The sequence below is a fragment of the Rhinopithecus bieti genome, unplaced genomic scaffold (genome assembly GCF_001698545.2).
Source record: "Rhinopithecus bieti isolate Rb0 unplaced genomic scaffold, ASM169854v2 scaffold_16691, whole genome shotgun sequence".
Taxonomy (NCBI): domain Eukaryota; kingdom Metazoa; phylum Chordata; class Mammalia; order Primates; family Cercopithecidae; genus Rhinopithecus; species Rhinopithecus bieti.
Genome location: NW_016808599.1, coordinates 4550 through 20907, shown reverse-complemented (window position 1 = coordinate 20907; position 16358 = coordinate 4550). Strand labels below are relative to the sequence as shown.

General features: G+C 33.9%; 1 protein-coding gene across 1 annotated transcript in view; it reads right to left on the bottom strand.

The window, feature by feature from the left end:
• Positions 1-14527, bottom strand: part of LRRK2 (leucine rich repeat kinase 2) — a gene marked incomplete at its 5' end in the record, with an annotated part of 83808 nt that extends 69281 nt beyond the window's left edge. Inside the window, 6 exons of the mRNA XM_017886920.1 lie at positions 3157-3305; positions 3812-4062; positions 6668-6885; positions 7366-7435; positions 8546-8664; positions 14339-14527. Of these exons, the coding sequence (XP_017742409.1) occupies positions 3157-3305; positions 3812-4062; positions 6668-6885; positions 7366-7435; positions 8546-8664; positions 14339-14527 (996 nt within the window). The remainder of the gene's footprint in view (positions 1-3156; positions 3306-3811; positions 4063-6667; positions 6886-7365; positions 7436-8545; positions 8665-14338) is intronic.
• Positions 14528-16358: the final 1831 nt, after the last annotated feature.

Genomic DNA, 16358 nt, shown 5'->3' with positions numbered 1-16358 from the left:
TACAGCATATTATAAGGACAAAAATGATTTATGGTACTAGCTCATAAAGAGTGTTCTATGGAATAATAATGGGTGTTATTTAATAAAAGTATTCTTTGACCATATAATCTTAAGAGATTGGGAAACATTCGGTAAAATAAAGTAAAATATCTGAGTTCTCAAAACTCTGGTGTATTTTATGAATTTTTTTATTTTTTACATTATTATTATTATTATTATTATTTGAGACAGAGTCTCTCTCTGTTGCCCAGGCTGGAGTGCAGTGGCACGATCTCAGCTCAATGCAATCTCCGCCTCCCAGGTTCAAGAGATTCTCCTGCCTCAGCATCCTGAGTAGCTGGGATTACAGGTGCGGGCCACCATGTCCAGCTAATTTTTGGTATTTTTAGTAGAGACGGGTTTTCACCATGTTAGCCATGATGGTCTCAATCTTCTGACCTCGTGAACTGCCCGCCTCGGCCTCCCAAAGTGCTAGGATTACAGGCGTGAGTCACTGCGCCCGGCCTATTTTGTGAATTCTTAAGAAAGAAATGCAGTATGAGGTACCTCCAAGGAATAAAATTCTGTGAAACACAATTTGGGAAATAGAAAATCACACAGCCTGTTTTCTTATCTGTAAAAGAATGCAGCTAGATCAGGTGAACACTGAGATACATGAAATATCTACAAATCTACGGTTCTGTGAAAATGGCTTGAGAAATTAGTTATTAGCATTTTCAAGGTTAAAAAATACGGGTTATGATTTATCTAGACAATTTTCAAGGGTCAAAATGTTCCAGGACATTCCTAGAAGCTGTTTTCCTGAGAAGAAGAATGATACATATTATACCTCACCTATTGGCAAAATAAATGAGTAGAAATGATTCTCCACTTAAGACTTCAGAGTCTTGAGTTTCATATGTTGTATGGAAAACATTCATAAGGCCACAGAACTAAAACTATATTTTACATGGGATTTATTTATTATTATTATTTTTTTTTTTTTACGGAGTCTTGCTCTGTTGCCAGGCTGGAGTGCAGTGGCATGATCTCCACTCACTGCAACTTCCGACTCCCTGGTTCAAGCGATTCTCCTGCCTCAGCCTCTCGAGTAGCTGGGATTACAGTCACATGCCACCACGCTTACTAAAAAAAACTAAAAGTTTTTGTGTTTTTAGTAGAGACAAGGTTTCACCATTTACATGGGATTATTTTTTAATGGTTAGTGGTCCTGCTCAGATGTCACCTCCGTGGGGCATCTTCTCAAACGTAAGACCACTTCTCAAACTATTAAGCTTGTGTAGTGCAAAGCAAACAGATTTTGAACTGGGGTCCATTCAAACTTTCACAAGATAATCAATTACATGCACCTGTAAACATCACACAAAAAAAGTCTCGCTGCTCTGATTTCCTCAACTGGGCAGAGGTCATACCTGTCCTAGGTACAACGACCATTAGGATCATTGTGAGATTCAGCTGAGATGACACACTAACCATACACAAACTTCAGGGTCATTTTGGATGCTCCTCTTTCCAGACCCAACTTAAATGTCACAGGAACAGAAATGCTTCCCTGACTCCACAGTCTGAATCAGATTCCCCTGAGGTACCACAGAGCATTCTGAAACTTTTCCACAGAAGGTACCACAATATAAAATTACATTTATTTGTGCCATCATTACTTAATGTTTGTCTGTCCTCTGAACTTAATCACAAGTTCCTTAAGGACAGAGACCGAGTTTGCTTTGCTTACTAGTGAGTGAGTGAATCACTCTCTCTCCAGTTTCAGGATCATAGTTAGAATGTGGCCAATATTCAAGAGAGTAGGAGGAAGGGAGGGAGGGATAAAGGAGGAAAATACTATCCAAATTAAGATGGTTTTGATCATTATCAGTTTCTGAAAGCTCTGACAAATTAAAATACCATTAATAAGCAGTCAAGCCATATTCTGCTATTAAATAGAATTAAAAATTATTTTACTGAGTCAGGTATAGAATAATCACATGGGTGGCAAGAAGTGAGTATTCTCTATGAAGGAAGATAAAATATGGGGAATTCCTGTTTATTATCATAAAAGTATTTTGTTCCTTAATATTAAAATGTTCATTTAGGATACAAATGAACATAATTTCCTCTATTATTTCATAAGCTAAGAGAATGCAGGGGATTCTACAACTTTTAATAAAAGTGATGATAATAATTTGCATTACTGTAATGTCTTGCAAAGCACAAGAGCTGATTGAATATACATTAACTTCACTAAATTGAAAACTATTAAATGATTAATTTTGTTTCTAACAACAGCAATAAGAGTAATCATATTTATCACACAAAAAATTGCTGAAGAAACTTCAGTATGAAAAACAGTATTTCAGTATAAAGATGCCTTACCCAGCTCAGGCAGCCATGTGCATGTTTAGTTGAAGACTAAAAGGAACCACAGTGTACTACACAGTAGGCCAAGTAACTATCATTTTAACCTCTGACAATAAAAATGTGATAACTTTGTTTAAATTATAGACTATTTTTAGAGCAGTTTTAGATACACAGAAAAATTGAGAAGACAGTCCAAAGACTTTCAATATATCGCTTCTCTCACCACCACCACCCCACATATATTTTCCCCTATTATTAACAATTTGCATTAGTTTGGCACAGTTGTTCCAACTGATGAGCCAATATTCGACACATCATTATCACTCAAAGTCCACAGTTTACATCAGGGTTCATTCTTTGTACTGTACATTCTATGGGTTTTGACAAGTGTACAATGGCACGTATCCCCCACTGTAGTATACAAAACAGTTGCACTGCCCTAAAAATCCTCTGTGCTTTACCTATTCATCTCTCCCTCCCCTAACCCGACAACCATTGATCTTTTTAATGTCCTCATAATTTTGTCTCTTCCAGAATGTCTTACAGTTGGGAACGAATAGTATGTAGCCTTTTCAGATTGACTTCTTTCACTTAGCAATATGCATTTACAGTTCTTTCATTTATTTTCATAGTTTGATAGCATTTTCTTTTATTGCCAACCTGCTAACTTTATTTTTTAAATCCAGCATAATATTTAGACTGAAATGCCACCTTTAAATCCCCACCTAAAGGGTCCATATGTGACTCATCTTGTACAACTTAGAGGGCCTGGTAAGGAGGAGACCCACACAGAATACTTACCAAGAAAATTCATTCTGGCACTGAAACTCTCCACTTTAGGACAAGCCTCAAGAAAGTTCTCTGATAGGGATGAAATGTGGTTTTTACTAAGGTTTAAAATCTTCAGTTCCTTCAGTCTCAAGGGGGTGCATATCCCTGATATTTTATTTCTAGTCACAAGAGACAAGATAATGATTAAATTGCATAAATTCATATGCTTTAAAGAAAAAATACCAAAACAATTCCTTTCAAAAGAATAGCATCGAAGAGGATTCATTAATTTAAAAATTAGTTGTGAAAATATAAGTCATTGATAGTAGTTGCAATATTCATTGTCTCAGTTTTTTAATAATACTTATACATTATAATAAATATATATATTATATATATATTTTTTTGAGACAGAGTCTCGCCTCTGTCACCCAGGCTGGAGTGCAATGGCGCGATCTTGGCTCACTGCGACCTCCGCCTCCTGGGTTCAAGCGATTTTCATGCCTCAGCCTCTGAGTAGTTGGGATTACAGGCGCGCACCACCAACCCCGGATAATTTTTGTATTTTTAGTAGAGATGGAGTTTCACCATGTTGTCAAAACTCATGACTATACAAATGTCAGCGTATTTTGTTAACATCAGCATATTTAGCCAGTCCTTTTATTTTTAATGAGCTCTGTCTTACCCTTCTAAAATGAGCTGCTCCAGTTTCTCTACCACATCAGCAAGGTTCTCAGGAACAGAAGACAGCTGGTTATATGACAGGTTAAACTGTTTCAGAGTTGGACATTTCACTGCAGGATCTAAAACCACTGAGGGTCCAATGTCATTTCGAGAGACATCAAGGTTAGCAACACAACTCATTTTCAACAAGTAAGAAGGAAATGATGTAAATTTATTACTGTGCAAGTCCAAATGTGTCAAACTCTTCAGAGTCTGAAAAGACAAGAGTTTAAAATTCTAAAGTGAACCATCTGAGGAACTTAAGTCTAGCTAATATTTCTGCCTTACACACCTCTGGTAACTAGAACCATCAAGAATTTTCAAAAAGTTGAAAACACAATCCACAACAGAATTTCAGTATACTGATTAGCCCAATCATCTCTGCTTATAGCATGGGTAAAACCAGCAAAATTACAACGGTAGACTGTAAAAAGCAGGTTCATGAAAACAGAGTTGAAAGCTTCCTTCAGCTTTTCGTAAATTATTTCCAGAAAGAGCAAAATGGAAGCGGAATAGGCCTCAACAAATATTTGAATTAATGATTTAAGAAAAAGCACAACACAATCCTGGGAATATGTTTTAAATGCTGTCAGAAATTGTTACATATTTTGATACATATAAGATTTAACCATAAAAATAGTTACATACAATTTGTGTTTCATTTTAGAACCTCCTCTTTTTTATGAAACTTTTTGTTTCAAATTTCTACTTTCCATTTTTAAGCAGTTTATGATTTTATAATGATAACAGCAAACCCCTACTTACATATTACGTCGATTTTTTACAACTTTGGTATGTAATACTCTCAAAGAGCTCAAATGCCAAAAACAATCACTTCTCTATGCTCTTCTTTATATATCAGTATATTTATCCATACAAGAAATTCTAGACTTCGATATGATTATAGAGGCTTATTAATGACTCTTTGTCCCAGAAGTTGTTTCAAAATTCCTGCCTTTGTTTCAGACCCATATTAACTTATTCCAAAGTAAAGACTTTAAAATTATTCCCGGGGTTTAATCAGGAAATTTTCTTATAAAAAGGAACATAGTTGAGACTCTTTGACAATAACAAACAAACAAAGTACCATCTAATGGTGTCATTTTGAAATTTCCCTAAGAGAAGGTTCTGAGCTTGTCCAGTCATTGAATGCCGGCATGTCTCACCTTATCACCATCTCTTCCAATTCTCTTTGTTTTAACTAGACTAAATCCCAGAATTATTTCACTTGCTCATTTAACAAATATTAATTGAAGTATTACCAAGTTTCAGGCATTAATTCCTCCACAAATCAATTCAGTAAGTATCTACTAAACTTCTACCATATGTCAGGTCTCACTAGGCACTGGGAATAGACAGAAACAAGCCTGAAACAAGTCCTGTCCTCAAGGAGTTCACAGTTTAGTGAGGGCAAAGGTACTTTAAATCAAATTGGATGACCGAATGAGAATTAGAGGGAAAGCATCAGGTGTTATGGAAATGGAGGTTAGGTGGCCAGGTTGTCTGGAGGGTAGAAGGAAAAAGGAAGAGAAGCAGAGAGTGATGAAGTGACATTTAAATTGAGCCCTGGGTGACTTGAAGTATTTAGCAAGGCAAAGAGGTGAAGAGAGAAAGACACATTTTAGACATTACAGCATGGCTGGAGGAGTGGGTCACCTTTCTTTCTTCTGTCTCCAGATATAAAAACTTTACAGAAAAAAACACCCCTTAAATATACTTAAAATTTATGTAATGTTGCCTTTAAAACATCTCAAAATTATGATAATTTTTTAGGCTTAAAAGGGGCCCCAACAAGGACTTTTTTTTTTTTTTTTTTTTTTTTTTAAATATAGGGTCTCACTCTGTTGCCCAGGCTGGAGTACAGTGGTGCAATCTTGGCTCACTGCAACCTCTGCCTCCCAGGATCAGGCAATTCTCCTACCTCAGCACCCAGTAGCTGGGACCACAGGTGCACCCCACCCACGCATGGCTAATTTTTTGTATTTTTGGTAGAGACAAGATTTTGCTGTTGTTTACGCTGGTCTTGAACTCTTGAACTCAGACAATACGCCTGCCTCAGCCTCCAAAGTGCTGGGATTATAGGCATGAGTCACCATGCCCAGCCTTGAGAATTTTATTTAACAATTTAAACATTTGCATTAAAATAATTTTAATTTTTATGATATCTTCTTTGGCTTTCAAAACTATTTTGATCTGTAGTACACACAAATGCTGAGCAAAGTCAATTTTCAGAGAGCTATCCTATCAACAAACTATATTATACTTTAATTCTTGTAAGACAGGAACTTTGACCAAAAAAAAAAAAAATCTTTTAAGTTACACATTATTTTAAACTGGAAAAAAAATAGCCACAACAATCATTTAGTTGAATCTCTATTTTACAGATGAGAAAATGAAGGATTAGAGCAGGAGGAGTGACATGTTCGTATTGTCACACAGTTGGTAGCTGAGTCAGAGCCAGTACTACCAAACCAGGTCTAATTCTAGTTTACCTAATCTAATTTAAATAGTTGATGTTGTCTTACTTGAATTAAATGATTAAAGTTTAATCAATATACACTTGATAGACTTTAACATGTACTCCGTACAAAACCTAGAATTCCTTTCTAATCAGATCTGTTTCCACTGCCTGCCCTCAAAGATGCTCCTGAACATCACACAGACTAAGATATGTGTGCAAAAACCAGAAGAACGGGGGACATATCGCCCAGTGACACAAAAGTAGAATGTTCTTTTAAAAGACTTAATCAGGCAAACTAGATATAAATACAAAAGCTCTTCAAACGTCTTAAAAGTTACAAGGATAAATTAAATTTACTTCACATAGCTGTTGTGGAAAGCTCATGAGTGCATTCTGGTGAAGCTCCAGCTTTTCAAGATGCTCCAAATGACCACTTATACAGCATTTCTGGCTTAGGGCATCAATATCTCTTAGTTCATTTGCTGAAAGGTCTAGTGATGTAATATATTCTCTCTCAGAAGCCAGAGAAGAAATGCTGTCTGAATGCCTCATATGGGATTGAAGTTTTGATGACCCTTTTGTCAAAAACAAACAGACAATGGAAATATAAGCAAATAATTTAAATTCATGTAGTGAAAGTTTACTGAGCACCTCCTAGCAATCAGGCTTTCTCCAGGACACTGAAGATTCAGTAGAAAACCAAACTATGGAGTTTATATTCCAGTGGCAGAGATGAACAGTAGATAAAAAGCGCTTAATCAGGTGGTGTAAATGGTGTGGAAAAAAAAAAAGAAAACTGGAAGAGAGAATGAAGAGTGGCACTGGTGGGAGGTGTTATTTACATTTCAGAAAACTTGTAAAAATAAAGACTAATGTGTTCTATAATATTCAAGAAAGGTAAATTTTAAATGTATACTTCATTTTTCTATAGCTTGTGGGAAATTATGTAAGATGAAACTGGCCCCAAGAATATTTGAATAATTGGAGGAAATTCAACCAAACACTGTATTTTGCCCAAAGTATCTATTTATTTATGATTACATCCAAATACTTACTGAGTGAATCATCTGAAGATAATATTTTTCTTTTTCTCCTCAGTAAATCTTCATGATCAAAAATGGGCCCCTATTAAAAAATAATGATATTTATAATAAAATTGCCGTCATTTGTTGGACAAGAGGACATTTTTATAAGGAAAGAACCATGGAATTTTAATAGGGTTAAATCGTTTTATAATTATGGGAAAAAATAGGCAAGTAAAACTAAGAACCCAATTGTGAAGATAAAAGAAAACAATTCAGTTTTGTGCTCAAATGACCTTAGTATCTACTCTTTCTCTTCTGTTTTAAATATAAGGAAACTGAAAACAGAAAGGTTGAGTCAAAAGCTGTATCCATATAATTTCTCTCATTAACCAAACTACTTTTTATGACTAAATTTATATATAAATTCGAAAGAGCATATATAAAGCTGAGAGCTAATTTGACCGATTCAACTATAGTCATTCATTTCACCCATCTTGAGGTCTAGAATTAACATAAAACAACACTGATATTTTTAGTACTCAGCTATAATCAAAATTAGAGCATAGGTTAAAATAGATCTTTCAAAGTGAACCTGAGAATAAGGTGGCTCCCAATTTCCTCAACTAGAATGATCAAACTCCTCATGCAAATATGCAATAGTCCTTCCATAGTTCCAAAACAGACAGGAGGTTGAAATAATAATGGTGTCTAAAAAATTAAATAACTTTCAATACACCTATAGATATAGATATAGATATAGATATAGATGAGCAATGAATTATATTATGCCACTCCATCTTGTTCAGTGTCCTTCAGACTTCTGTCTGGTTTCTTAGAAATCACTGTAAGATTTCTAGCTAAAGTGTTCATGGGACCAACCCACACCATTAGGTACAGGTCTAGCCTGGGCTCTTTTCAGACATGAAGTTCTAAAAAGAAAGAAGAAGAAAACCATGTTGAAGTGTACTGTAAGTATACATATATATGCCCCAAACAAATTCATACCCTGCATACTCAAAAGACTACAAATGTGAATTTAGCATAACTTACATCTACTGTGTTTTCATATATATACATATATAAAACATCTCAAAATTATAGTTTTCATACATCAGGGAAATCCCTACCAATTGTTCCTAGCTTTGGCATAAATTTTAGTTATCAAGAGAATGTCAGTAGCAAAACACAACATAATCACAATTCAACTTACCAAGGAACTGGAATGCCTTTGCAAATTTGGTGAGCAACGCTGTAATACGGCATCTCGGTGAAATTCTCCTACACTAATTGAATTTGATTTCTTTTTCACAAGAAATGAGCCTTCACTTCCTATTTTGAAAATGATAAAATAACATGAAAGCGAGTATGAAAAGCTTACTCAATCATAAGATCCTTGTTCAGTCATGGAAGATTAAACCTATTTTTATTAATGGAAATTTCACAGTCCATTTCCTTTGTAAAATCTTTAAAATAGAAATGATAAGCCACGTTGGTTTTCACTTTAAAATTCAACAACATTTTTCTTCACTCATAAATATTTATGGAATGGCTGTTACAGACTAGACACTGGGTAAGCACTGGATAATGATATGCAGGAAAAAAATAAATCTATCCCGCAGAGGAGCTCATAGTCCAGCAGGAAAAAGCCAAATCAATCAATGGTTACATAAGCTATAACAAATATGTGTGTGTGCAGAAAGTTTGTATGCAATCTGATCGATGTTACTGCTTTCTGTTTCTCTGAATTTATTTATAGCGACCACTGGAATAGGAACTAGCAGCATAGGAAAGAGAATGGATTAACTCCCTGAATTTTCTTATAAATTTTCAAATCTTGTTTTAAATGTTGTAATCACACAAATTATTTAACAGCAATTTTGAATATATTCCTATCTGAATTTCGTGTTTCGTGGTTTCTTTTATGGAATGGTATTAAAATAAACACAATAAATTTGGCTGGCAATAATTATTTTACAAAATAAGGAAAAGGCAGTACTTTCGAAACAATAAATTTACAAAAAAAATCAATAAATAAATCATATTAAAGATAAATAATGTGAATGCATTTGTGAAAATTATGATTTTAAATTCCCCTACTCTTTATCTTAGAAAAACAAAGAATTCATTTTACTTCAAAACCAAATTATAAAATCTGTATATCCAAATATCCCCTTTATAATATTCAGTATAAATCCTGATATAAACAGCTCCCACCTCGTTCATTACTGAAGTTTAATTAATTCTATAATTTACATTATTTTAATGCTTAAGATTTTAATAAAATAGAATTTATAATGTAGTAACAATTACATAATTATAAAGATTATTAAATTATCATAATTATCCCACTTTATATGTTTGTGAAATGTCTATTAGCACATTATTTGTACAAGCAGCATAATGCATTTTATAATTATTTTATGTTAAAATTTCTAATGCTTTCTTTAAAAATACTTGAAGAGAGTTCTTTCAGGCATGATAGAGCAACAAGTGTGAATGAACTTAACCTACTCACATAAACAACAAGAAAACTGGACAAATACATTAAATGACTGGATATAGACACTGGGCGACAGACAGCATAGGACTATGTAATACCTGAAAGGAGGGAAACAAATTATGTGAGCCCTATGATCACTCTGGTCTTCTGCTTGCAGACAAATTAAGGGGCATACACATAAGAAGAAATTGAAACAGTCTCACGGCTTTCCTGAGATGAGGAGATAGACATCAACATTTATGGAGACTACAATAGCTGGGAGTTCTGGGGCAGTTACAGAAAAAGAGCTCCAGTAATCTGCATATGGGTTTCTGGAAGATCTGCACTAGAAATGTAAAAGGGAATTCTTCCAGAGGAAGAAAATGATAATAACTGCAAACTTAGATTAACATAAAGTGGTTGCTTCACTTAAAAAATTATTTTGTATATATAATCCTTAAAGTTTGCACAACAAACAGCAGAGCTTCAAAATATACAAAGCATAAACAGATAAAACTGAAAAGACGACCAACAAATCCTCAATTACAACTTCAATAGTTCTCTTTCAAATACAATAAATAGAGAGAAAAATCAGTAAAGTCACAGAAAACTTGAGAAATTTTACCAAACAATTTGGCCTATTGATTTGACCCAATAACAGATGAATATACTTTCTTTTCAGTTGCACATGGCACACCACCAAGACAGATCATATGATAATCCATAAAGCATTGTTTCAATAAATATAAAAGGATAGAAATCATCAGAGTAGGTTGTCTGGCCACAACAAAATTAAATTGAAACCAATAACCAAAAAGTTATCCAGAAAAATCTCCAATATTTGGAAAATAAACGACAGCCTTCTAAATAACTCATGAATCAAAGAAGTCACAAAGGAAATTAAAATTTTTTAAATGAATGGAAAGATGACACATCAAAATACTGGGATGCAGTGAAAGTGATATTTATAAGGACATACATAGCCTTAAATAAATGTTTCTGTTACAAAATAAGAAGGTTCGAAAAACCAGAGTTCTAAGTTTCCAAATTAAGAATCTATAAAAAAAAGTCAATTAAAATGAAAATAAGTAAGGAAAGGGAACAATAAAGATAAGAACAAAAGTCAGTGAGAAAGTAACACAAACAATAGAGAAAATCAATAAAACAAAAATCTGATTCTTTGAAGAGATTATGAACAGGATAATTAAATCACTAACGGGATAATTAAATAATTACTATAAGTAACATTAAACAAATAAATTTGGCAACTTATATGAAATGGACATATTCCTTTAAAGTTACAAATTACTAAAACTGACTTAAGAAGTAAAAGAAAATTAAAATAATCATACATCTATCAAAGTTATTAAATTCATAAGTTTAAATCTCCTCTCCCCAAAAATTTAAAACCTAGACGGCCTTTGCTGGTGAAGTCTATCATACATTTAAGAAGAAAACACCTTTACACAAACTCTTCCAGAAAATTGTGGAATGGGAAACACTTCCCAATTCATTTCAAGAGGCCAGCATTACTCCCATAATTACAAGGAAGTATAAAACTACAGACTAATATCTCTCACAGATGCAAAATTCTTCTTCTTCTTCTTTTTTTTTTTTTTTTTTTTTTTTTTTTTTTGAGACAGAGTCTCGCACTGTGGCCCAGGCTGGAGTGCAGTAGCATGACTTTGGCTCACTGCAAGCTCCACCTCCAGGTTCACGCCATTCTCCTGACTCAGCCTCCAAAGTAGCTGCGTCTACAGGTGCCCGCCACCACGCCCAGCTAATTTTTTGTATTTTTAGTAGAGATGGGGTTTCACTGTTAGCCAGGATGGTCTTGATCTCCTGACCTCATGATCTGCCCGCCTCGGCCTCCCAAAGTGCTGGGATTACAGGCGTGAGTCACCATGCCCAGCCAGATGCAAAATTCTTAACAAAATTTTAGAAAATAAAATGTAATACTATATAAAAAGGATAATGTACCATAACCAAGTGAGATTTACTCCAGGAATGCAAGTTGGTTTAACATTAGAAAATCAGTTGGTGTATTTGACCATATTAACAAAATATAGGTGAAAAATATGAATACCTCAGCAGATGCTGAACAGCATTTTTCAACACCTATTAATGATTAAAAAAAAAAAAAGGCTCTCCAAAATGACTAGGAAGAAGCTTCTTCAATTTGATGAAGGGCATCTATGAAAAATGACAATGTCATAATTAGTGATTAGAGACTGAATGTTTTTGCTCTAAGTTTGGAAACCAGGTAATGGTGCCCAGTCTGACCAATTCTATTCAACATAGTACTGGAGGTCCTAGGCAGTGCAATATGACAAGAAAAAAAAAAAGGAGACATAAATATTAGAAAAGAAAAAGCAAATCTGTCTTTATTACTAAATGGTATAATTACGAACAAAGAAAATCCTGTGGAATCTATAATAAGGTACTGGAAAACACATAAGTGAGCTTAGCAAGTTTGCAGGATAAAAAATTCATGTACTAATAAATGAATTGTATTTCTATATATCAGCAGTGAACTCCTGGAAATTAGAATTCAAATACAATACCATCTATAATAGCATCAGAAAACATCCAATACAACACACTGTTACAAATTTTAAAAGACTAATTGAACTATATATCACATTAATATGTCAAAAGACTTGTTATTAATATATTAGTTCCCTCAAATTGATTTACAGATATAATCTATAGAAATTATTATTTATGTATTAATTATATGGTATAGATTATATTAACATTACCGGTAATATGATTTAATTCATAAATTAATTCTATATAAAATCTAAATATGGACTTAATTACAATAAAAATCCCAGCATAAAGTTAGTTGATTCAAAATTTATATGGAAATGCAAAGAATCTAGATTAATAAGAACAATTTTTTTTAAAAGAACACCAGAGGACTTGGACTACCTGATTTCAAGACCTGCTATTAAGCTAGAGTAATCAAGACAGTGTGGTTTCGGCATAAGAATAAAGTATAAATCAGTGGCACAGAATAAATAATGCTAAAATAGAACCATACCTAAACAGTCAATTAAAGAGAACAAAGCTTCCATTAATTCAATGAGGAATTATATAGTATATTCAACAAGTAATGTTGGAACAACTGGATATCCACACAGAAAGAAATAAGTGTCAACCCTTCATTGACACATCACACACAAAAATCAGCTTAAAATGTTTTAGACCTAAATGTTAAAGCTGAGATTTAACACTTCTAAGAGAAAATACAGGAGAAAATATTCACAAATTTAGGCTAAGAAAAGGTTTCTTAAGTGGGATAGGAAAAGGACAAACCATAAAAGAAAAAAACTGGAAAACTGCATTTCACCAAAATTTAAAACTTCTGTTTTTTAAAAATAATAGAATTAGTAAAGTGAGAAGACAAGCTATGACTGGGAAAAAAATATATGCAATATATACACCTGTCACAACTTCTATCTAGAATATACAAAGAACTTTTATGTAATCGTAAGACAACCCAATTAAAAGCAAAATACCTCAACACTTCACACAAAAATAAGAATGGCCAATAAGAACATGAAAATGTCCTCTATGTAATTAGTCATTAGGGAAATGAAAATTACATCCAAATGAATTAAATCTCCACTAGAAAAGCTAAAATTAACTTGAAAATACCAAGTACAGACAAGGATGTAGAGCAACCAGAATGCTCATGTATCGCCGGTGGGGGTAGAACATAGTACAACCACTTTGGAAAACAGACACAAAAGAGTACTTACTGTATGATTCTATGTACATAAAACTAGAGAAAACATTAATCTACAGTGTCAGGAAGCAAATGATTGCTAAGGGGCAGGGGCAGGGGAAGGGGATGTTTTCAGTGAAGAGGTATGAAGAAACTTTTTTGGAGGATGAAAATATTGCATAACTTAATAGTGATGATGACTACATGAATATGTTAATTTTCAAAGCACATGAAAATATATACTTAAAGTGAATGCATTTTATTTTATATAAATTATATATGTATATAAATCACTACACTTGATTTTTAAAAATGGTTTGACTTGAGACACAATATCTTGGAACAACTCTCATTTTTTGCCCTCTCAAATATCCTTATTCTATCACCCAATGTTTTCAGTCATACTATATTAACAAAAAAGCCCCTCACTCCATTTTTACCAAACATCTTATTAACATTACTACCTTTAACAAAGTTAAGGAGCTTACACAAGCCACAAAAGCATTTAGTGAGTGTCAGAATGTGGAATCTCGTTCCAGTCTAGTCAGAGTTTATTTCCTGGAATATTAACCATTAACCAATTAGTAAGAATAATATTTAGAAGCACAGAGACACACTTCCTTGAAACATCACTTTGACCAAAATTAGTAAACCTAACTGTTTGTGATAATAAACACATTTCTACTTAAGTTTTTCCAAATGATTTAAGTCAGGTTTTTGTCTCGGGTCCTATTGTTCAATGTCAGTGTGTAAATATAAAACATAAAGGGATTTATTTTTATAATAAATACCTTCACTATCTAGATCATCACTCTGAGCAAAGACACTGTCCATAGAAGAGTCAGGAATAAAGGTCCATTCATCAAATTTAGACAGCACATCTTCAAAAAAATTTCCATCACTGCTTGAGGTTGCTCCTTCTTCTATGGCACTTTTCATCTGATATCTGATCACCATTCTTGCTAGTGTAGATGCTATATCTGAAAATAAAGAGATGCACCAGGAACTTAGAAATCAACAATTATGCAAAAATAAACATATATAGGACCAAAGTTCTTATGTATTCCTATGCTTCTAGAGAAAATTTCTATTTTTCCTTCCAAAGTCACCTTACACTAGTGATCCTGAATAATTAGCAGGTGGCAGATCATATTTTTTTAAAAAAAATAACCATGTATACAATGCTTTGGTGTAGATAGCAAAATTGAATCTCTATGGAACTTTATTCAGGAAAAGGCCTAGGCTTTGAAGCCAGACAGGCCTCTGTTCAAGTCACAGAAATGCCATTTGTGAGTTACATAAGCTCCCTGGGTGTCAGTGGCCTCACCTGGAAAATGAATATGATAACATACACAGCATATGGTAACGGAAAAGAGTAAATGAAACCATGCATATAAAATGTTTCGCACAATGCATAGAACACATAAAATACTAAATAAAGGATGTTGTTATTTTTATAAAGTTTGCTGAGTGATTCACTATGACTATTGGGAAATTTGATGGAATTTCAAAATTAACATTCTTCTCACAACTTCATTATATTATATATCAGCTCTACGATGAAGAATAAGTTGACAGAGTCCTGATTGTTCTACATACAGCCAGGAAGATTTCTTCAAATATTACTACTGTAATTACTTCAAATATTACCACATGATACCACTGTATCATGTAGTACAATATCCAGTGATGAGTTGGTTAATGCAATGCTGGTTAGGTCTCCTACTGTAAAAAGGAAAATAAACCCTGGGGCTCAGAGCATGGTGGGGGATCATTTGATATTACCGCCGTGAAGTGTAGCTCATCAGCTAAAAGACATGGACGCCAGTAGGAATAGCAATCATTATAGTAGCAGAGGTGAAGTACGCTCATGTATCTACATCTATTCCTACTGTAAATATGTGGTGAGCCCATAAGATAAACCCCAAGAAGACAATTGATACTGTGGCTTAAACTATACCCATATGCCCAAATAGTTCTTTTTTTCCAGAATAACATGTTATGATATGGGAAATTATCCCGAAGCCCAGCAGGATGAGCTCACACACATATATGTCACTCAGGCAAATACTACCTGAAAAATGTTTGAAAGCTATGACCCAAAGTGTTCTTTACTCAGACCAGCTGCCAGTGAAATCATGGTTATACCCTCCAATTAATCAAATGACATTACTGTGTTTTTTTAATCGGGTAAGATGTGTCAATGGTAAAAACTTCATACAGAGCAAAGAGAATATAGTGAATGACAAATCTCCCTCCATCCTTCTCCATTGGGCCCACAATTCCTCTTCATCAGATAGCGAAGATTACAGTAAGCAGGTTTTTGGCATGAGACTAGTTTAAGTAATGAAACATGGGATCTAACCATGTCTCGGTAATTTCCAAAGACCCCAGAGACAAACAGGGACCCCATTTCTGGACGGTTTTATTTCATATTCAAACTTTTGTAACTATCATATTCCAATTGCATTTCCATCAGCATTAGCATAGAAAAAACACTGTTCTGTGCCTATCTTTTGCCATGGAGTAATGTAATCTTTATCAGGACATTAAATTTGCTACATGTTTGCACATTAATTTTGTATCCTCAGACTTTGCTGAAGTTGCTTATCAGCTTCAGGAGATTTTGGGCTGAGACAATGGGGTTTTCTAAATATACAATCATGTCATCTGCAAACAGGGACAATTTGACTTCTTCTTTTCCTAACTGAATACCCTTGATTTCTTTCTCTTGCCTGATTGCCCTAGCCAGAACTTCCAACACTATGTTGAATAGGAGTGGTGAGAGAGGGCATCCCTGTCTTGTGCCAG